At 35.9% G+C, this 23,669-nt stretch overlaps 1 protein-coding gene across 1 annotated transcript in view; it reads left to right on the forward strand.

Moving 5' to 3' along the window:
• tcerg1l (transcription elongation regulator 1 like) overlaps nt 1-23,669 on the forward strand; it is a 170,009-nt gene that overhangs the window by 124,637 nt on the left and 21,703 nt on the right. Inside the window, exons 6-7 of the mRNA XM_022669105.2 lie at nt 16,400-16,525; nt 22,049-22,131. Coding sequence (XP_022524826.2) covers nt 16,400-16,525; nt 22,049-22,131 — 209 coding nt within the window. The remainder of the gene's footprint in view (nt 1-16,399; nt 16,526-22,048; nt 22,132-23,669) is intronic.

The raw sequence follows: 23,669 nt of genomic DNA on the forward strand, positions 1-23,669 counted from the left end.
CTTCAACTGCTCATTAATGTGAATATGAAATGAAAAGAGGGACCTTGATGAACCTACTCACAGAACTTGAATGTAATAAGCCTGGATATTCACACATGTCTTGATAAATCTGTATTAATGATTGTGGTGATCATGTTGGTCATTGTGCATTCATAATAGCCAATGATTTAAACAAGATCAATAAAAAGTTATTTTAAAAAATCAATGCAGTTTAAATGCTTAAGCTGACTTCTTGTAGTTGTTTCTAATATGGAACATTTTTCATTTCCAGTGGTGTCTATCTATCTATCTATCTATCTATCTATCTATCTATCTATCTATCTATCTATCTATCTATCTATCTATCTATCTATCTATCTATCTATCTATCTATCTATCTATCTATCTATCTATCTATCAATCCATCCATCCATCTATCCATCCATCTATCCATCAATCCAGCCATCTCTCCATCCATCTATCCATCCATCTATCCATCAATCCAGCCATCTCTCCATCTATCTATCCATCCATCCATCTATCCATCTATCCATCAATCCAGCCATCTCTCCATCCATCTATCCATCAATCCAGCCATCTCTCCATCCATCTATCCATCCATCTATCCATCAATCCAGCCATCTCTCCATCCATCTATCCATCCATCTATCCATCCATCCATCTATCCATCAATCCAGCCATCTCTCCATCCATCTATCCATCCATCTATCCATCCATCCATCTATCCATCAATCCATCCATCCATCCGTCCATCCATCCATCCATCTATCCATCTATCCATCCAGCCATCCGCACTTGTTTAGTACACATTCCTATCCAGTATGAAGCAACACTTTATGGTTATGGTAACTTGCTCTTACGGCCTACAACACTATAACCAGACAGTCAAACCTTATTTAAAATAACACAACTAAAATAACCCCAGATAAGTAAGAGAAGACAGCTTTCCACACTATCCATTTCCCACATTAAGCAGCCATTGCTATTTGCAATTACTAACTGTAATTAGCTTTATTTACAGTGATGTTCTGTGTTTGACTGAAACAGTATTTTACTTTGATGATTTCCCTGTAATATTAAGATAAGTAGAGTTAAAGGGATATAGGAAGACTGGAGTGCTGGAGTGTAGTAGGAGAAGCAAGTCAGGCATGTGGTGGTGGGGGGTTGGGTTGGGTTGCCAGGTCATTCAAGGTCTTACAGTACATGTCAGCAGAAGCTTCAGTGAATGAACAGAATATGAAGTAGGGAGCAACACAACTGCTGGAGAACTGGAGTGATGTGAGAAGGTTTTAGTGGATATATTTGAACTTGAGCAGCAGAATTTTGAAAATAATGAAAGATATATATATATATATATATATATATGTGTGTATATATATATATATATATATATATATATATTTTTTTTTTTTTTTCCTGGAAAGCCAATATAGGGAACATTTCAGTACTCTGGAGAGGATATGATGGATGCTGGACGACAATTTGGTGTATTCTTCATGCTTAGTAAAGGACGCAGATGGGTGATATAATAGATTGAATAAAAGCACTTTTAGAGGTTTAAAGGATAGAGTGTCATAATAAATATGAAGGATAAATATGATGATATGCTGACATGAAAGAAAATAAAAGGCATGCCTATGGAAAAATGTCATGGCATGTTGAAACACTTCTGGAGCAGCCAGTTTTGGTGTTGTTTTATGAGTATGATGGATAGAGTTAGGTAGTCTTGAAATAATCATCAAAATGACTTTAAAGATTATAATCCACTATTCACTCATTCACCCATCCATTGGTTGATCAATCCATCCGCCCATCTATTTATCCATCCATCCATCCATCCATCCATCCATCCATCCATCCATCCATCCATTCCTCCATCCTCCATGACTGTCCTGTTTGGTGCTTTTTTACATCCACCTATCCCTCCCCACCCACATCCACCCACCCATCCCTACCTTTATTAGTCCATAGACCTTATACCTATTGTGAATGGTTTATTTCCAGTATGTAAACATCTGTTTAGCCATAGCAGAGAGTCTTTATACAATGTTTGGTCCTTTTTTAATGTTTTTACAAAAAACGTATTTGTGTGTGTGTGATAGCAACATTATTTCAGAATATATTAAAAAGCCACAGACAAAACTATAAAAATTATACAGTAAGGCAGCACATGGCCCTGTGAGTTCTTATTCCTGGACATAGAGATCTTCTTTCTGTACCACTGTGAAGATGTTAAATCCTAACACACCTGAGTCTAGAATGTTCTCATGACCCTGAAGGCCTGCGTGGATCAGGTGCGTGAGATTAAGAGTAGGGAGGTGAACTCCAGGACCAGGAATGAGCATTCCTGCATTAAGGTATAGATAGATCTTCTAGCTAATTTAATGAGTGTTTTCTGCACGATCATCTTCTCTTCCATTTCAGAACAAAGATAAAATGCTGCTCCACAATAAGCAAACAGAACTGTTCCACAGAGTTAAGAGAAAATGATAAGAAAAAACACTAATGCAAATTTGAGAAATGCATAATTGCCACATTATGAGTTCCTGGGATTCCAGTTGAACAATATCAGGATGCTGTTTGCATACAGATTATGTAAATGGATGAAATTTATGCGACTCTGTGCTCTGATTACGGCAGAACACATATCCTCAATTCCACAGGAATAAAATGCCGTTTAGAGAACATGCAGCAGTTCAGCCATGTTTAATAGTTCACTTGTCAGTCATTCTCTGCCAGCTGTGAACTATAGCTGAACTCAACAGTGCACGCGTGAGCTTTATACATCAATAAAAAATTAAAAAAACAATTGGAAATAAACCGAGTGCCCCCTGTAGTTTAACATAAATTAAACTGATTTTGTTGAGAGACACATACACTTTTTTTTTGCACAATATATATAAAAAAGTACCAAGTACAAAAGCAAACTTTTTTAAGATATGCAATTAAAGCAAATGATATATATATATATATAGTTTAGATCCAACAAAACTAAGATTAAAACTGCACCAGGAGTAAAGGCATAAAGTCACCCAAAAGCAGTGTGTAATACTGGTGGAAGAGAACATGCCAAGATGCATGAATCTTGTATAGGGCCCTATTTTACACCCCAATGTACACCACAATCCACAAGTTTTTTAATAAATTTACACTAATGGGCGTGGTGGTCTGGAAGTGAGGTGTGTTCAGGTGAATTTCTGGTGCTCCACTGACTGATTAAAACCCTGACAACGTTCAGTAGTCACCTGTCCATAACCATCTTAGCTACGCAGATGCTCAAATCCAACTTTTAACTCAGCAATAAACAGAATAAAGAATAAAATAATGCGCAGGTCAGTATCTTCTGATGAAATGTGCAAAAGTTCATTGCTGTTAAGATATGAACGTGCCAAAATCAAAGCTCACCTGCCTCTTAAATGGAATGACAAGTTACATGCTGTTACAAAAGTTACAAAACTAACCACACCCATGATTAATTAAGGGAATTACTTTATGTCTTTTGCTATTTGTTATTTGCTAGCTATACATAGCTATTTGTTATGTTGTTATTTACTTTTTGTCTGGAGCTGTGTAATTGTAGCTGTATAGCATTAGAGCAGAAGTCCCTGTATTTCTTCATATAATTTTTATATTTTATATTATATTATTAGAATTCCTTTTTTCCTTTCCTAATGTAGCCCAGCTCTAAAATATAGTGTTTAAAAAATATCAAATAATATTTTAATTTTTTTTATTTTTTTATTTTTTTTAAGATGTTACTGAAAAACACGCCCCAGTATTGGAAGAGGTTAATCCAGATAACCTGAGTAAAAGCACTCAGGACCTTTCTGCTCCAGCAGCTCTCACCCAGCTCACGCCATCCACACACCGCCACCATCTACAGCTTCTCTCCATCAGCCTTTAAAACTCTCTCTCTCTCTCTCAGTCTCTCAGCTGAAGCCTTTCTCTCTCTCTCTCTCTCTCTCTCTCTCTCTCTCTAAGAACCTCTCTCCTCTTTCAGAAAAGCCTCTGAAGTCTTTATAACAATAGATTACAGATAATGTCTTCGCCACTCTCCATCAGAATCACCTCTGACATCAAAAGGCCCTCCAGCTCTGTGTGAGTATGCTGTGCTGATGGAGCCGTGTGGAGGATCTCCGGCTGAGGGCGGCAGAAAGACACGCCGCCGCCGCAGACGAGGCTTTAAGAGCAAATTTCTCCTTTTTTTATCCTGAAAATGTGTCAGAGCCGGAGGAAAATGTCAGGTGCTTAAGTGAACTGCAGGCATGTGTGTGACCTTTCAGCATCGCTGATGTCCTCCTGTCTCTCCACGTCCCTCCCGTTCACCCACTTATATAATCATCTCATCTATTACCTGCTGCCGGATGAAGCTTAGCCAGTAGCTGTCACTCTGCTTTCCTGCCGTGGTGGCTCATGTTCAGTCGGAGCGCTTCACCTTGAAAAGAAACCTAGAAACTTCTGCTGCTGCTACATCTAAAACACACACTTCCAGCTCCACGTTCAATACAGACTGCTTTAAAATGCTAAAATCCCTCTTTTCTGCAGATAAATGCTCTAAATTATAACATTTATACCATTTTTTTTGTGGAATTTGGGAGAAATGTTGTCTGTAGTTTAAAAAAAAACAAAGTTAAATTTTACTTAAACACACAGATATACATAGTAAAATCATGATAGATAGATAGATAGATAGATAGATAGATAGATAGATAGATAGATAGATAGATAGATAGATAGATAGATAGATAGATAGATAGATAGATAGATAGATAGATAGATATCTGGCGTCTTGGTTCATGTTCATTCGGAGCGCGTCACCTTAAAAGAAATCTTGAAACTTCTGCTACTGATAGATAGACAGACAGACAGACAGACAGACAGACAGACAGACAGACAGACAGACAGACAGACAGACAGACAGACAGACAGACAGACAGACAGACAGACAGACAGACAGACAGACAGACAGACAGATAGATAGATAGATAGATAGATATCTGGTGTCTTGGCTCATGTTCGTTCGGAGCACTTCACCTTAAAAAGAAATCTAGAAACTTCTGCTGCTGACAGACAGACAGACAGACAGACAGACAGACAGACAGACAGACAGACAGACAGACAGACAGACAGACAGATAGATAGATAGATAGATAGATAGATAGATAGATAGATAGATGCTTTAAAATGCTAAAATTGCTCTTTTTCTGCAGATAAATGCTCTAAATGATATCATATTTTTATTTGGAATTTCAGAGAAATGTTGTCAGTAGTTTAAAGAATAAAAAAGCAATGTTAAATTTACCTAAACATACAGATATACATAGTAAAATGATAGAAAAGCAGTGAAAAGCAGTGTGTAAGACTGGTGGAGGAGAACGTAATTCCAAGATGCATGAAAAAAAACTGTGATTAAAAAGCAGGGTTATTGCACCAAATATTGATTTCAGCACCAGGATTGATGTAAGGTCAGCCAAAAGCAGTGTGTAAGATTCATGGAGGAGAACATGCCAACATGCATGGAAACTGTGATAAAAAGTCAAGTAAAATATTAGTGTTATTGTTTCAAAAGAACTATGAACTTTTTTTTGCATCTCTAAATGATAATAGATTTTTATTTGGAAATTATGGAGAAATTATATCAGTGATTTAAAGAATAAACACTATACATAGTAAAATTATAGATGATAGTTCTAAAGCCTGTGATGGGGTACCTGTGCTCTGTATGCTCTGAGTATGTGTAATCCCGGCGTGGCTCATGATTGAGAATATATGGGCTTGTGTCGTGTGTTAACAGTTCATTCTTCTGTTATAAATAATCTAATCTAAAACTTTGATCCTGATTCTGCATTATTAAGAAACTTGGTTATCACATCTACTCAGAGAGGCTGAGGGTCCCTCTCATCCCGCATCTCTGGAGCTGCTTAACGGGCTGATCTTATCATGCTGAGGACATGCTGATCATTCAGGATTTATGAGAGAAATGCCCGCGAGGCTGACCACGCCCATTCCCCCCGCCCTGCTTCACCGCAGATACTCTACACACACTTAGCAAACAATAACACACACACTCGCTGCATAATTAATGAAGCAGCCATTAACGAGACTCGCTCAGAGAAATTGGTACAAGCTATCTGCTCATGTCTCTGAGAAATATAAGTAGATGCAGTGTGTGTGTGCTGGGCTGAGTGTGTGTGTGTATGTGTGTGTGTGTGTGTTCTCATGGTTGTATGTGTTCTTGAAGCCCTATTTGAACAGATGTGTATCATCAATTCATGCATCATTAAGTGTTTTAATGAAAACATTGCGACTCCTTGTTACTTCATTGTTAATCAGTGTAAAATACTCAGCTGCATGCTGGTAATTGACAGAAAGCAGCGAGATTGCAAGGTGAGAATGTGTGTGTGTGTCTGTGTGTGTTTGTGTGTAATCTCATTGATGGAAACACAGAACACACACGTCGAGGATAAGTTGTTAAATGGGAAATTTTACCTTTTGAAATAAACTCCCTCTGAGTTTAATCAGGTATTATTGAGTGTGTAAATGTAATAAATGAAAAAAATAATTTAGAATTGTTGGTAGGGCGCAGTGGATAACACCACTGCATGTGCAGTGAGCTACTACATCATGTGGGTAACTATACTGTGATTAGATAGATAGATAGATAGATAGATAGATAGATAGATAGATAGATAGATAGATAGATAGATAGATAGATAGATAGATAGATAGATAGATAGATAGATAGATAGATAGATAGACTTATGCACCAGGAGTAAAGGCAAAAGGTCACCCAAAAGCAGTATGTAAGACTGGTGGAGGAGAACATGCTGTCAGTAGTTTAAATAAAAAACAAGAAAATATATAGGTATGAATGGATAGATGGACGGACAGATAGATAGACAGACAGATAGAGAGATAAATAGATAGATTTATGCACCAGGAGTGGCATAAGGTCACCCAAAAGCAGTATGTAAGACTGGTGGAGAAGAGCATGCTTTTTCTGCAAATAAATGCTCTAAATAATTATATTTATTTAATATAATTTTATATTTTAATTAATATATTTTTATTTGGGATTTGGGAGTAATGTTGTCAGTAGTTGTCAGTAGTCAGTAGTAGAATAAACAAGAAGACATATAGGTATGAATGGATGGATGGATGGATGGATGGGTGGGTGGATAGATGGATGGGTGGATAGATGGGTGGATGGATGGGTGGATGGATGGATGGGTGGGTGGGTGGATGGATGGGTGGATGGGTGGGTGGATGGGTGGGTGGATGGGTGGGTGGGTGGGTGGATGGATGGATGCATGGATGGATGCGTGGATGGATGGATGGATGGATGGATGGATAGGTGGACGGATGGATGGATGGATGGATGGATATATTTATGCACCAGGAGTGGCATAAGGTCACCCAAAAGCAGTATGTAAGACAGTATGTGGAGGAGAGCATGCATTTTCTGCAAATAAATGCTCAAAATGGTAATATATTTTTATTTGGGATTTGGGAGAAATGTTGTCAGTAGTTGTCAGTAGTCAGTAGTAGAATAAACAAGAAGACATATGGATGGATGGATGGATGGATGGATATGGATGGATGGATGGATGGATGGATGGATAGTGTTTAGTAGTGCAAAGGTACAGATTATACGGTAAAGTAATAATAAAGTCCAACATGAGTCTTTGTTGGTGCTACACCAATAAGAGTCCTTGGGCTAGACTCCTAACACTACATTGACCCTCCTTGTCATAGTAATAACTTTGTAAGTCACACTGGATAAGAGCATCAGAAAAATGCTATAAATGTAATGTAAATATAAAATTAATGTATTATTATTTAATTCATATAATCATTTCTCCACATGTTTATTTAGATGTTAATCTGTTTATAGTATATATTGGTGAATGTTTGTGCCCTCATTTCTCCTATGTGTTCACATGTGCATTGATCCGAGTGTATAGTGTGTATACTGTGTGTATACTCGTGTGTGTGTGAGAGACGCAGGGGATGATGGGACTGTAATTGTGTTTTGAGCAGCGTCTCTTTTCTTTTCTCCTCTGAGTGAAATGTTTCACTTCATCTCTGTAAACAATGAAAACCTGCAGCAGCTTTTATTCCAGCAGAGAAAACACACGCAGGAGCCGAACGCTGTCAGACTCAAATCACACTCAAATCAGCCTCTCTAACTGCATTATTGATGTTCAGCCATACCAGTGTGATAACACTCACCCAGTGTGTGTGTGTGTGTGTGTGTGTGTGTGTTTTGTATAATTTGCAGCATGCTGTAAAAGTAACAATAACAATATTTTAAGAAAACTCTGTTCAAAGCTTCTTCAATAGAAAAATAATGACTGTCTAGAATTCACAAAGCTTGTGGGAATGGGATGGCTGATACATGGAGACATGTTTTAAAGGTGCAATACAATGTTTTATATTTAAGATTGAAAAAATATTAATAAATAAAAGTATTAATAAAATAAATAAATAAATAAATAAATAAATAAATAAATAAATAAATAAATAAAAATAAGGTACCGAAAGTACCTAAGCTACCACATATCAGTCATATCACTGATATGGATGTTTTTATTTCCACTGTTTTAAAATGTGATGATAAACTTATAAGCATTAATACATAAGAAATGATTTGAAATAAAATTGACTTTAACTTTGACTTTCAGTTGAAAGTTAAGTGCAATAGACAGCAGAAGCTTCCCCCAGTGGATCTTTGGACCTATTCGTACTTTATAGGCCTGTCACGGCAGTCATTAAAAAAAAAAAAAAAAAGTGCAGTTTAGTAAACACAGGACTGGCAATAAAACATTTAAACTACACATTAAACTATAGTAATATATTGTTTTTAACAAAGAAAATACTTAAATTTCCTTTGTTAAAAAAATTGAAAACCACTATATTGCTATAGTTTAATGTGTAGTTTAAATGTTTTATTGCCAGTTTCTTCTTAAAAAGCATAAAAAATCGCTAGCAGTTTGTTTTAGTAGCTAGCTAGCTAGCTAACTGTCCCATTCCACCTTAAATAATGCAACAGATAGCAGAGGCTACAGCATTTAAGGTGGAACAGAAAATAAAATAAAATAATATAAAATAAAATAGCTTTTTTTATCCTTTTTTATCCCTTGTTTTGGTGGTTGCAGTGATATCTTAACTGGTTGCAGTGGTGTTTCAAAGCACTTTCTATGGTATCCAAGATGTAAAAGTGTAAAAATAGCACAGTTAAACATGACTTCCGACAGTCATTAAAGTAAAAAAAAAGCCAGTGTAGTAAACAGCAGAGGATCACTAGCAAAGAAAATTTGAGTATTTTCTTTGTTAAAAGTTAGAATAACCACTATATTACCACAGTTTAATGTGTAGTTTGAATGTTTTATGGCCATTTTCTTCAAAATAAGCTTAAAAAAATGATATAGTGCAACAGATAGCAGAGGCTACAGCATTTAAGGTGGAACAGAAAAATAAAATAAAATATAATAAAACAAAAGCGTATAAAAGTTAATAAAAGCTTAGCTTTTTTAAAATTAGGCCTAAATTACTTTTTTTTTGTTTCAGTGGATTATTTTGGGTGATTTTCTGGTTGCAGTGGTATCTCAGGTGGTTGCTGTGGTGTTTCAAAGCACTTGCTATGGTATCCAGGGTGTAAAAGTGTAAAAGTAGCACTGTTAAACAGGAACTTACGGCAGTCATTAAAATAAAAAAAGAGTGGTAAACACAGGACAGGACTAGTAGTTTGTCTTAGTAGCTAGCTAACTTTCCCATTCCACCTTTGATAGTGCAACTTATAGCAGAGACTACAGCATTTAAGGTGGAATAGAAAAATCAAATTAAAGCTTTTTTTGAAATTGGGTCTAAAATACTTTTTTTATGGTTGCATTAGTAATTTCTTGGGATGATCCTCCTTCTCAACCTCTTCTTGTCTTTCTGCATCTTTTCCCAGTGGGTCTTTGGAAATGACATTGGGCCTAAGTTACTATTTTATCCCAGATGGTTGTTTTAATGTTTTGGTGGTTGCAGTGGTATCTCAATTGGTTGCAGTGGTGTTTCAAAGCATTTTTATGGTATCCAAGGTGTAAAAGTGTAAAAATTGCACTGTTAAACATAAAATAAAAGGGCAGCGTAAGTGATGTATTGTAGTATATTTGAGAAGCATTTATTTTATTTAAAGTTTGGTGTCGGAGCTACAGGTAATTAACATTATCTCTGTTACTGCAAGTTAAAGTAGAAGTGTACGGCAGAAACTTTATGAACGAATATCAGTGAACGTTTTCCTTCTTTTCATCTCCTTAAACTCTACAGACCTGTCGTAAAACACACTGAACACAATCTAAAGTTAAGCTCAACGCTGTGATTTAAATAAATTGGTGAAAATAAGTGTTTTTTTTTTTATTTTTTTTATGCACGCCGCACACCGTCATGCTGCACTGATGTTTTTTTCTGTTCCTGTTTTTTTACAGTTTGTTTTCATCATCTTAATTGTTTTCTTGTCGTTGCTTATGGAGCTGTCATGTGTGACGGAGCCGCGGGGAATAAAGCCGCTGATGAAGCTCACGCTGGATGAGATGTGCTGTGAAACGCTGAGAGAGAAGCTGCCAGAAAAGGGCCGTCCAGTTAATTAACACAGCGTCTTATAATAAAAATAAATAATAATAATAATAATAATAATAATAATAATAACAGCAGTAATTTGAAAGTAATATATCTCCTATTGTTAGTAAACAACCCGCGTACCACCCACGTGTGATTCAGACAGCCTGACAGTTACTGTTTAATTCACTGTTTTATTACACAGACAGTCGTGCAAATAAATGATATTGATCATTTTTCAGGTCAAGGCAAATAATGTTTATTTATATAGCGTTTTTATATAAACTACGGCTTTTGTCATGAAAAATAACTCATTTTTGAACCCCGGTTGAGTGAGATGGTGTGGACGTGTGAGGATCCAGAACTCTTCTTATGAAAGATACCAAAATATTTTTAAAAAGTATGGAGCCCCTTTGGGTTAAAATATTTAAAAAATAAACTTGGGAATGAGATCCTAATGCATGGGAATGAGATAATTATGGCATGTAAATGGGCATGACTTATTAAGGTGTGGAAAAATAGATCCTAAGGAGTGGTCAGGACTTAGGTATTAAGACGTGGAACAGAGATCCTAATGCGTGGGAATGAGATCACTAAGGTGTGTGAATGATATAATTAAGTCATGGTCATGACTTTTTTTAAGGCAAGCTAATTAAGATGTGTGAATGAGATAAAAAAAAAAAAAAAAAAAAAGTCTTGACAGCGACTTAAGGCGTGGAAGCGAATTTGTAGTGCGCAACCACAACTTATTAAGGCATGGGAAAGAGATCCTAATGCATGGCCATGACATATTAAGGCATTAGAATGAGATCAGTAATGCATATGAATTATATAATTAAGGCATGGCCATGACTTATTAAGACATATGCACAAGCTAATTAAGACGTGTGAATGAGATAATAAAGTCATAGCCATGACTTATTAAGGCATGGGAATGAGATACTAATGTGTGGTCACAACTCATTAAGACGTGTGAATGAGATTATAAAGTCTTGACCATGACTTATTAAGGCGTGGGAAAGAGATCCTAATGCGTGGTTACACCTAATTAAGGCATAGGAATGAGACCAAAAGGCGTGACAATGACTTACAGTATTAACATGTGGGAATGAGATCTGAAGGTGTGGCCACAACTTATTAAAGTGTGGGAATGAGATCTGACAGTGTGGTATGACTTATTAATAAGTGTTCAAATAAGATTGTAATGAATTTATATAGGTATCATCATTGATGCTTTGGTTATTGCAATTCAAAAACTTAAGTCATGTTTAAGTCATGTTTAAGTCATGTTTGTTTATTGCACAATACATTGGTAACATAATTATCACGACATGCCTTAGTGTTTTAAACATAGATTAATTCGCTCATATGTTGTTTTTGTTTTGAATTCAAGGGGATTAAAAAGAGTTAACTCTGCTTTTGTTGGGGTAACTGTTTCTAGACAGTTCTGAGTAATGTTTTTTTAGTTTTTTTTTTTTTATGGGCCAGTAGGTTCATGTTTGTCTGCTCCAGAGAGCACTATTCTGTTAATATTACTATTCTACAGGGACTGAGCAAATACAAATCTCTCTCTCTTTCTCTCTCTCTCTCTCTCTCTCTCTCTCTCTCTCTCTCTCTCTCTGCCCTAATGCTCTGTTATGCTTTGAGAATCCGTTGCTGGTTGTTATCTCTGCTGAAATGGACAATTATTTTGATGGGTCTCATCTGAGCAGTTTGGGGCTTGTTTTCAGATTTTTTTTTTTTGTTTAATGGCCTCATAAAAGCTTCCAGCTTTTGGAAAAACAAATGTGTCGATAACTGCCGGCGAAGTAACACAGATATAGCGTATTATTACTGCGAGTCCAGAGCAGCGTTTTACTCCGCTGGTCTCTCTGCTCGGGCATCGCGCCGCTTCCTATACCTCACACTGAATTAGACCTGGAGAAACGGGTCTGATGGAATTCAGAGCCGACTGTTAACTTAAAAAGTAAAACAAACACGCTGCAAATCTGAATTCTGTTTCCAATTTGAAGCTTGTTTCCTTCCGCCGGTGAAAATGGCAGATTCATATTCAGCCTGACACTCAGACAATACCCAGCCTACGGCTAAAGTCAAACGTAATTAACCTTTCCAAACAAGGCTTGGTTATCCAGCAGCATTCTGACAGGCGGAGGGAAATAAAAGGTTGAATCTCGCCCAGTTGAAGAGAATGGATTGTAAACAGCGTCCGTCCCATTCAAATGTTAATCTGCGAGGCTTTCATTCATTATCATGAAATTACTGTCTGCGGATGATTTAAAGCATATTTAATATTTAAACAATAGTCTTCTCTATGTAAACTTTAAACTCTCTGAACAATATACTTTAAAATGAAAAAAAAAGAGTAAAATTCGCAAGGTTTGCAACTTTCTGCATTTGCTTTTTTTAAGTAAAAGCATAAAGTTATCCAAAAGCAGTGTGTAAGACTGGTGGAGGAGAACATTGATACATTAAAACACTACTTTTTGATTTCTAAAAAGCTGTATATCCCCTATCACTATTGATGCCCCAACACTGTCACTAGTGATGCACTGACACATGTGAAGTCAGACTCCGCCTCTTTTTGAACTGCTGCTGATGCTGCAGTATTGCTGAGTAGCATCACAGTGCTAACGCTCGGAGGAAAGCACAGCGCAGAGACTCGGTTCTGATACATCAGCTCACAGAGGCTGCTCACCTTGTGCTGATCCACATCACCCTAGGACTGATGAAGGGAAAGCAAGAGCGGCATCTACTGTACTGTACCCACCCAGAGAGAGAAAGGCCAACTGTGCTCTCTCGGGGCTCTGGCAGCTGACGGCAAGCTGCATGACTGGGATTTGAATCAGTGACCCCAATTTTATAGTGGCAGTGCTTTAGACCACTGGACTTATTATTACGGCCATGACTAATTAAGGCATGGGAACAAGATCCTAAGGTGTGGCCAAAACTTATTAGGCGTAGGAATGAGATCCTAAGCTGTGGCCATGACTTATTATTATTATTATTATTTTTATTTTATTATTATTATTTTTTTATGTATTCTTTTCTAGTAGATCGTTAGTGACATCATCTGTATTACACTTTAAGATTGATCCCACTCTTCACTTTCGAGCTGTGTAAATTCTAAGTGTGAACAGATACAGTAGATGATGTCCTGAGAGTTCTATAAGTTATTCAGACCTTGAATAAAAGTTAAAAATCCTTCCAGGCCCATTGTTCTGTTGGTACACAGGGGTGAATTATACTGCAGCTGCAGAAAATAGAGTTTGGGAAACAATAGGACAGAAATTCAATGCCAAAGGTGTCACTAGATACAGTGCAGAGAAGGTCTGAGAGCAGGAACAGTGTTATTCTACTGCTGAATCTTCTTTCAGCAAGAATCCATGTCTGCTGCCTTTGTTAAAGGAAGTCTAAAACAGACTTGACTAACTTTTTTTTAATATAAATAGAAGTATATGAAAATATTGATATAATGAAGTATTGTGAATAAAGTAAAAAAAAAAACAGTATGCAGCATGTGGAAGAATCATTTTAAACTGGGCGGGTGTGATGCAGTCTTCTCCTTTCAGAGCGGATAATTCCGATTCCAGGTTATGTTCAGTCAGAGAGAGAGAGAGAGAGAGAGAGAGAGAGAGAGAGAGAGCAGAATCTTCACTCCTTCGTTTCTTTGGTTTTACTATGAGTGAATAGAGGAGCTACTGAACTCTGAGTTTCCTCTTCTGAAGTCTCCGTTGCTCCACCAGCCGCTCGCGTTCAGTAAAACTGAACCGGATCCTTTTTTACAGGCTGTACGTGTGACATACTGTAAGTACGTAAAGACGCGTGATGTGGCCAGAAGAAGAACTCACGCAAAAAGCTACTCGACACCCCAGTTTTTAGAATTAATATATTATTATTATTATTATTATTATTATTATTATTATTATTATTATTATTATTATTAACACAATATTTTGTCCATAATATTCCTCCACTCTGAAAGGCTTCTGCTTTCAGTTTAGAGACAAAATAATACAGACTGCTACTTTCATGAACAGTTTATTTGTAAAAAAAAAAAAAAAAAAGTGAAGAAGTGGTTCATTTAATGTTGTGTTAAACTCCATTGACTCGATAGCACTGTTGTCCTCTGTCATTAGATCCCACTGTTCTGATTGTATAAAAGGTCAAATGTTGATTTTATTCAGATGTTATGAATATACAATAGTGGTGTATTTTCATTAATTTTTCTTTAAATTTATTGAAAAAAAAAAACACAATATATCTTTCTAACAGTATCTCAATGTATTGAATTGTAATTTCCCTGTCCTGATATGTATCATATTGGCATATATGTATCATATTTTTTTGTTGTTTTTTTTTTGTACCAGAAATAAAATAAATGTGAAAAATGCAGTTCTGACTTTATATTAAGTGTTGCTTAGTAGAGTTTGAAACTACATATTAATAACTATATAATAACCATCAGTGTGGTACATGTACATCTGTTCTACTGTAATCCATCTATAACAGTAAACACTTCACCAGTCGTCTGCAGAGTTATTAGAGAGACTATTTTATTTATTATAAAAATAGGACCTTGTTGGTGTCTTATATATGTGAAAGTGTCTGTATTTAATCTTGGCACAGCTGTCCTGCATCCTGGCTGAGCAGGACTTGGCAGGAAATGCCCTGTATGTACCTGGAGCTCAGCATGAGAGGTTATATAGATCTGGGCCTGAGAGATGCAGGAGTGTATAATTAGAATGTGTGATGGTAGCTGAGATTATAAGAGCCTGATAATTAACATCCCATAATACCTAGAGGTTTAAAGTAGCCTTCACACGGTACGGTACAGGAATTAATTTACGGGGGATTATTGCTTACCTGCATTATTTTATTTGGCCCCTGTGTGCAGCTGATTCTGCCCTGCCGTTTTCCCTGATTCAGCACAACTCGGCCATTCAGAAGCTCCGAATTAGAAGAAGAGGAAAGCAATTACCATACCTGTTGCTCTGCTGGAACAAATCATCCATATCCTCACTTTTCTGCTTTCTCTCTCTCTCTCTCTCTCTCTCTCTCTCTCTCTCTCTCTCTCTATATATATATATATATATATATATATATATATATATATATATATATATATATATATATATAAAGATTATAACCAAAAAATACATGCAAAATAAAAAAATATTACATACATGGGTACAATTACAACAGAACTTAATTTACAGGATTAACAATTATAATTAATGATCATTATTAAAATTTAAAGAAAATAAGTGTGTGGAGACTTTATACATTCGTAATAATAAGAAATAAATGGGTAATACCAGTAAATTAGTTATAAAAAATATATATATATAATAAGTTTTTTATGGCTTTTAAAATCACTTTTACACTCTAGACGTTTATCCTTGGTTTTAGACATGCAAAGAGTGTACAGTTTAAGTGTTTAAGTGTCATACATTTTACAGACTAAGTTTATGTTGACTCTTTATGTGAGCCTCAAAAAAGATTGTATTAATTGTTATAAATATATGCACAATTTGAAAGCTTTTAAATCCGTGTGTTTCTGTTGAGTTAATGTAATTCACATGTCTTATGTAGTTATTTTTCTTATTTTAGTAATTTGTTTATTTATTATTTTAATGTATACTAAGAGGACAGGTTGGCTGCTGATTGGTTTAAATAGTAAAAGACCATCAAATTGATATTTCTCTCTCTCTCTCTCTCTCGATGTTGTTAGGGGTATTTAATTGAGACAGATAGTCTGAACTCATCCTCTGTCTTTGTCTCTGTCTCTGTCTCTCAGGGTCTCGAAGGGCCTGGGCGAGATTGTTGAGTCCAGTCCTTCCAGCTCAGATCACCACCGTAGCGTCGCTGTCGGTCCCCAGCGTGACCCTCGTGACCAGAGACTGGAAAGATCAGGCGGCTCCAGGTGAGATTAACCTCACAGCTGAAGAACGAGTTCAAAACTTTACCCTTTAACATTTATAATTATGAGTTTTAGTGAATTTTAACACCAGGTCAGTTTATTTTTATGTCATCTTTTCTTATCTATTTAGTTTTACACTAATATACAACGTATGCATTTGTGGTGAATATTATTGCACATCTCTGCTGTATTTTCTCACTCAGTTTTATGAGGTAGAGTCTCCTGGAATCCAGGTGGCTTTCAGTTAACAGCTGTGCTGGACTCATCAAGAGTTAATTACTTGAATTTCTTGTCTCTTAATAAAGTGTTTGAGAGCATCAGTTAAAGTAAAGTAGTGAAGAGGTAGAGTTACAGGTATACAGTGAATAGTGAATATTTGAGTAATGTTCTAATCCAGATTATGAGAAACAAGAACTACTAAAAAATACTTAAACATAAAAATAAGGTCAATCAATCATAAAGAAGAATTTCAAGAACTTTGAAAGTATCCTCAAGTGCAGTTTCAAAATAGACCATCACAAATGGTATGATGATGAAACTGGCACTCATCAGGACCACCCAAGGAAAGGAAGAGCAAGAGTTCCCTTTGTTGCTCAAGATAAAATGAAAAAGTTGTGGAAATGCAAACTTTCAAGGCAACTACACTAGATTGTTTAATGTTTTAATTTTATATTTTAAAGAAAACTATAGTATATAGTAATAGTAATACTCTTCAACACTGAGGCCAAGTGGTCAAAACACAGATTATTTAATTTTGTTCAACTTTTAGCAAGAAACTTAATAATTTTAGTTGAGACAATTAATTTACTAATATTTATGGTGCAATTCAGTGTGATTTGCTAAGATAACTTGAAAATCACATTAAGGAGAACAAATTAAAGTTTTTATTTATTTATTTCTATATTTTTGTATATTGTATAATATATCAGAATTAGATGAGTGTAATCATTATATAGACATATTTAACAATATTCTTTCATTGGATCATTGGTCCCGAAATCCAGAATAGAGTCTATACAGGAATAAAAAACACACAGAAAAATATACTGGGGAGCTTAGCAACACCAAAACACCTGCAAAACCACAGGAGACAAGTAGAGGAGATAATTACAGAGTTCTTTAATTGGTGAAAAGAAGCTCTTTACTACATCTATTCAAGTCAAGAAGCTTCTCGAAGAGGTGGGCGTAACGCTGCCAAAGCCTACAATCAAAAATGTGCTTCATATATTTAAATACAGAGGGTTTACTTCAAGATGGAATCCACAGGTTATACTCGGGAAGAACAATATTAAATTAGATTGCTAGAAATATTTTAGCAACATTTATACGCAAAAATATATTTATATTAAAAAGATATAAGATTAGGTCTAGGGCCTAACATATACGTACAACATCAGCTCTTTGAAGCCTGAAGTCTGCATATCTGCATATCTGCATAATTATCTCTTTTTTTTAGGTTTGATAAAAGCTGACTGTTGTAAACTGGTTTACACTGTTTAACGTTACTACCTTTATTGCTCACATGCACTGAGAGAGTTCTCTTTTTTATATTTTATTTTTAATCTCTATTTTCATTGCTATTATTCGCTTTATTTTCATTTATAAGGGACCATTTTAAAATGATGAGTTTCTTTGATTTTACCAAATTGAAAACCTCTGCAATATAATCAAGAGGAAGATGGATGATCACAAACCATCAAACCACCAAACTGAACTGCTTAAATTTTTGCACCAGGAGTAAAGCAGCATAAAGTTATCCAAAAGCAGTGTGTAAGACTGGTGGAGGAGAACATGATGCCAGGATGCATGAAAAAAACTGTGATTAAAAAACAGGGTTATTTCACCAAATATTGATTTCTGAACTCTTAAAACTTTATGAATATGAACTTGTTTTCTTTGCATTATTTGAGGTCTGAAAGTTCTGCATCTTATTTCAGCCATTTTCAGCCAATGCAGCTGCCAGTGTATTTGAAATACTTGTAAATATATTTAAAGGTTAGCACTATGCTAACTACTCTATTTTTACAGTCTCCTAATGCCATTGAAGTGAAACTCTTTACTGTAAGATTAATTTTAAACCAGTCAGTGAGAGTATTCTCTGTATTTTGAGCTACAGCAGTCTTTCAGAACATTGTTTTAACCCAGACTACAAAAGTTTGAGACCTTTTCTTTGGCTCTGCGGCTGCAGTTATAAATCACCCTGCTGTTGTTGGCTTGTTTTTTTGGTTCTCAGACTTTTTTTGAAAGAGCACTGTAGTGAATTTCCATTCCCACTCCAGCAGCAGTGGCTGAACGCCTCCTTTTCTGTCATTTCTGGACAGTCCTGCTGCTTAAGAGAAGCCCACAGTCATCAGTGCCACACTCACTGCTCTGCACATCAATTGAAGAGCAGCTTTTTTGTTGTTGTTGTTGTTTTTCCTGTTTTCTTTCTCTCTCTGAGCCGGTGGAGTCTGTTTGGGGCAGGTTTCAGGGCTGGAGCTTCTTCTTCTCAGTTCAGTCTGAAAAGAGGAGAGAAGATCAAGTGGAGAGCACAGCATCTCAGACCTCCTTTAGCCTGGTTTATATCCGGTTTCATGTGTTCAGCTGAAGAGATGAAAAATTCATCGGTCGTTAAAGATCATGTGAATGAAAGATGAATATCTGTGGTGTGAAGTTGTGGCACATCATTTGTAAACCTATTGTTTTCCCGTTATTGACCTTCTGACAGATCTGTGTACATATATATGTATATACAGGGTTTGGACAACGAAACTGAATCACCTGGTTTTAGAGCACAATAATTGATTGTGGTGACGGACAGTTCTGGTGGAAACAGGAGAGTTGAGGTGCACATTGAATTCTGCCGTGATTTGATCAGCCGTGGTTTTATGTTTTTTGGATACAATCCGGGTTAGCACCCGAACATCCCTTTCAGACAGCTTCCTCTTACAGCATCCACAGTTAATCCTGTTGGATGTGGTTGGTCCTTCTTGGTGGTATGCTGACATTACCCTGGATACCGTGGCTCTTGATGCACCACAAAGACTTGCTGTCTTGGTTACAGATGCTCCAGCAAGACGTGCACCAACAATTTGTCCTCTTTTGAACTCTGGTATGTCTCCCATAATGTTGTGTGCTTTGCAATATTTAGAGCAGAACTGTGCTCTTACCCTGATAATTGAACCTTCACACTCTGCTCTTACTGGTGCAATGTGCAATTAATGAAGATTGAACACCAGGTTGCTCCAATTTAGCCATGAAACCCAAAATCCCACACTAAAATGATGACAGGTGTTTCAGTTTCATTGTCCAAACCCTGTATATATATGGTGAATAGAGCAATAAAAATGTTCCAAAATGGTTTAGAAAAAAAAAAAAAAACACATGTACATTGTTTATTAAAAGTCTTTTTTTTGCACTTTTGGGGAAAAAAAATAGCTTTGGATGGACGTCGTTGTACGTCTATCACTTGTCCAAACCATTTTGGAGCATTTTAATTGGTCCATTCACCATAAACTTCTGAAACAACATTGAAAAACATCAGAACTGCATGACATCAGCAATATAGAAATTATACTGAAGGTTGCACTTGAATATTTTGAATATTTTATTAAGAAAACCACTGTCTTATTGAAGTAGAAACCTTTTTTTCCCATTTTAAACACTTTAGTAATCTTCTCTCTTTGCACTATCCTCTAATTCTGCATCTGTATCATGAGCTTCATGACCCCATATCATGGTTCTGGATCCCTGACAGAATCCCTGTTTGGATTTGCATTAGTTAAGCATCCACTGTGAACTCCTAACAAAGCAGATTTATAAAAGGGTCTTAGTGCAGTCTGCAGGAACAAAGGCAAAACAGCAACAGTATATCTAACAATAAATAAATCCTGAAAGCTGAGGAATAAGCCTGAGCTGTGGCACAGTGGTGAATCGCTTAATCCACGACCACTGCTTCAAATATCTTCATTCCCCAAGGAGTAATGATTTGTTAAGTAAATAGATTTGTTTAATAAATGCATTATAAAGCCATTATACTGCATTGCTCCACTTTTCTTCCTTTTCTTAAATTCTCTGTTTTTAAATTGTTTTTAATATTTTTAAGTGCCCCACAAATAAAATAACTAGCTTTAATTAGGAGTATAACAAAAAGAAGTGTTTTGCAAAGTGATTATGATTTTGTTTTATACATATATATAACTAGTATTTATATAGTATCAAGTATTCTCTTTAGAGTGTACTAATGTAGTTATAACACCTTTAAAAACATCTTCTGACTTGTTAAGGCTTAATGAATACATTATAAAGGTTTTATAATGTCTCACTATTTCTAATTTGGCTATAAACTCAATTTTCTTGGAGTTTGCTTGGAACGCCTAGGTATTTCCATTCTCTTCTTTTTTTTAACATTGTTAAAACTACAGATACAGTAACAGCATGTTGGTGGGCCAAGTTTATGCTTAATACATTAACTTCTTAAATTCTTAAGCAGATTTCTCACGATTTTATCTCACTGTTACTATTCAGGCAATTTAGGAACATAATAGGCATGTGGGCAATCGAACAATTAGTATTAACCAACTTATGTTTAATTGGGAGTATAATAATACGTACAAAATATACAGCCCTGGAAAAAAAATGCTATTTATAGGTTTATGTTTGAGTAAAATGAACATTGTTGTTTTATTCTATAAACTACAGACAACATTTCCCCCAAATATTAAATAAAAATATTCTCATTTAGAGCATTTATTTGCAGGGAATGAGAAATGGCTGAAATAACAAAAAAGATGCTCAAAATAATGCAAAAGAAAACAAGTTCATATTCATAATGTTTTAAGAGTTCAGAAATCAATATTTGGTGGAATAACCCTGGTTGTTTTTTAATCACAGTTTTTTTTTTTCATGCATCTTGACATCATGTTCTCCTCCACCAGTCTTACACACTGCTTTTGGATAACTTCATGCTGCTTTACTCCTGGTGCAAAAATCGAAAATCAAGCGGTTCAGTTTGGTTGGTTTGATGGTTTGTGATCATCCATCTTTCTGTTGATTATATTTTAGAGGTTTTCAATATGGTACAATCAAAGAAATTCTTTTTTTTCCAAAGTTTTATCATTCTATGATACAAAAAGTGGATTTTTTTTATTCTTTTTTTTCCAGCAGAGGGTCAAGTGAGAGCTCTAGTACTGTAATTTATTTTAACACTGTTGAGTATTCCTCTCCAGATAAATTCCCTGTCTGAAGTCTGAAGATGACCGATCTCTGGTTCTGTGTTTGCGCTGCCTGGACTGCTTATAAATGAAGTTTTGATTGGTGGAATAGTTGAATGCTTAAGTACTTTAATTAGGCCGCTTGAAGACACTTGAAATGATATTGTGATTCAGACGGACTGGAGCGCTGGTTATAATGTGAGCTGTCTTTTGATTGCATGCTGATTGATTGCGTTGGACTGATGGAAATTTCGCCTGCTGCAATTAAACCAATCCCCCGCCCCTTCTTTCCTCCCTCCGTCCTTCCATCCCTCCTTTATCCCTCCATCCACAGAGAAGAAACTGGAGGTGAAGACGCCATCCTGTGCAGGAGCTCTGGTGCTTCGCTCTGAATCCACCCCGGAGGACAAAGTAGAGGTTTGTGATCATCCCTCACTTTCCCCGTCATTAGTCCTGTCTGATCATTACATCTGTATAACAGCCAACATCAGCTTAATTGGCAGAACTGTTCAGTTCATTTAACCCTTCGAACTCTAGGCTGTTTTGGTGTGTTTTTTATTCTCCGTTTTTGTTTTCAGTTCCTCTTTCAGGTCTTATAACACAGTAATTATATCAGACAGACACATGCCCTGATCTCTTTTACTACAGAAGACATACGGTTGCTCAAAAATATCATCATTTAAAATGTAAAAAGAAGCAGAATTGTTATATTTTCCTGGAACTGATCATATTTCGCTCAATATTTTACCAAGCGCCTGTTTTTTATTGTTTTTTTTTTTTTTTTTTTGAATGTATAGACTTTAAATATATTCATACCTAAGATATATTTTCAAAAATGTTTAGACTAGAGTGTTTATGAGTTATAGAGAATAGCATAATAATATTGATGATATATAGTTCATTACATGGCTTATTAATTATTACTTTGATAAAATGGAGAAACAGCATCAGGCGGATTTATTTATTTTTCTTGATAATCAATAATCACACCTCTAGGATACATGTACAGTAGATACTAAAAACCTGACACTCAGAGCAGCCTATGCCTTTCAGTATTTTAATCAGGACACACAAAGAAAACTATAGTAAACTATATACAAAAATGTAAACTTTTTAATATAAATAAATAAAAATGTTTAGTGCAAAATATCTACTTATTAAAAATGTGCAAGTAAAATAAAAACTATATAAAATACATAGCTTTAGTCTGAGTAAAGCAGGTAGTTTCACACTTTTTCTGTGGACACTTTTGAGTCTTTAGTTACTGATATTATTTGGTTTGAAACATCATATAAATATGTTTGAAGCACTAAAGGTAAATAATATTGCTTGGGGAAGGAGATTTTTCACTTTTTTAGGTGTTTTTCTCAATGGGTTTCTTGTAGATTTAGCTTTACCGCACTGGAATGTAATCACTATTTTTAGAAAGAGTAAGCTCCGCCCTTTCTAACTATATATGGATTATGTTTATGTGTGAAGGGAATCCTGAGTAATTAAGCTGAGAAAACAAGATGAGATTTTGGACGGAAAATCTGTCCATTGGGTTCTAAGGGTTCATTTCCAGCTCTCTGGTCCGATATAAATTGATTTGAAGTGTCTTTTTCTCTGAGAAATAAACTCTAGCCGATGTAGATGGAGACTAAGATTTAGAAGTCCAATTAGGACGTCTCTGTTATCGTCTGGTTGGAGATCAGTGTACCGCAGTGTCCCCTGTAGGCTCATGGTTTGGAACGAGCGTCCGGCTACATTAATTAGCTCAATTCCCCCAAAACACTAATTCATTTGGCCAGACTCGCGGCGTACGGCGGCGGCGGCTGCTGCTGCCCGGCAGCTTGAGTGTGGAGAATTGGTAATCTGTGTCATTTGGTCGGGCAGGGGTTGAGTAATTGACTGCTGTCTGCTTGTCGTTGAGATTCCAACACATTTAAACAGTTTATCACGCAATAATATCCACT

The sequence above is a fragment of the Astyanax mexicanus genome, chromosome 15 (genome assembly GCF_023375975.1).
Source record: "Astyanax mexicanus isolate ESR-SI-001 chromosome 15, AstMex3_surface, whole genome shotgun sequence".
Taxonomy (NCBI): Eukaryota; Metazoa; Chordata; class Actinopteri; order Characiformes; family Acestrorhamphidae; genus Astyanax; species Astyanax mexicanus.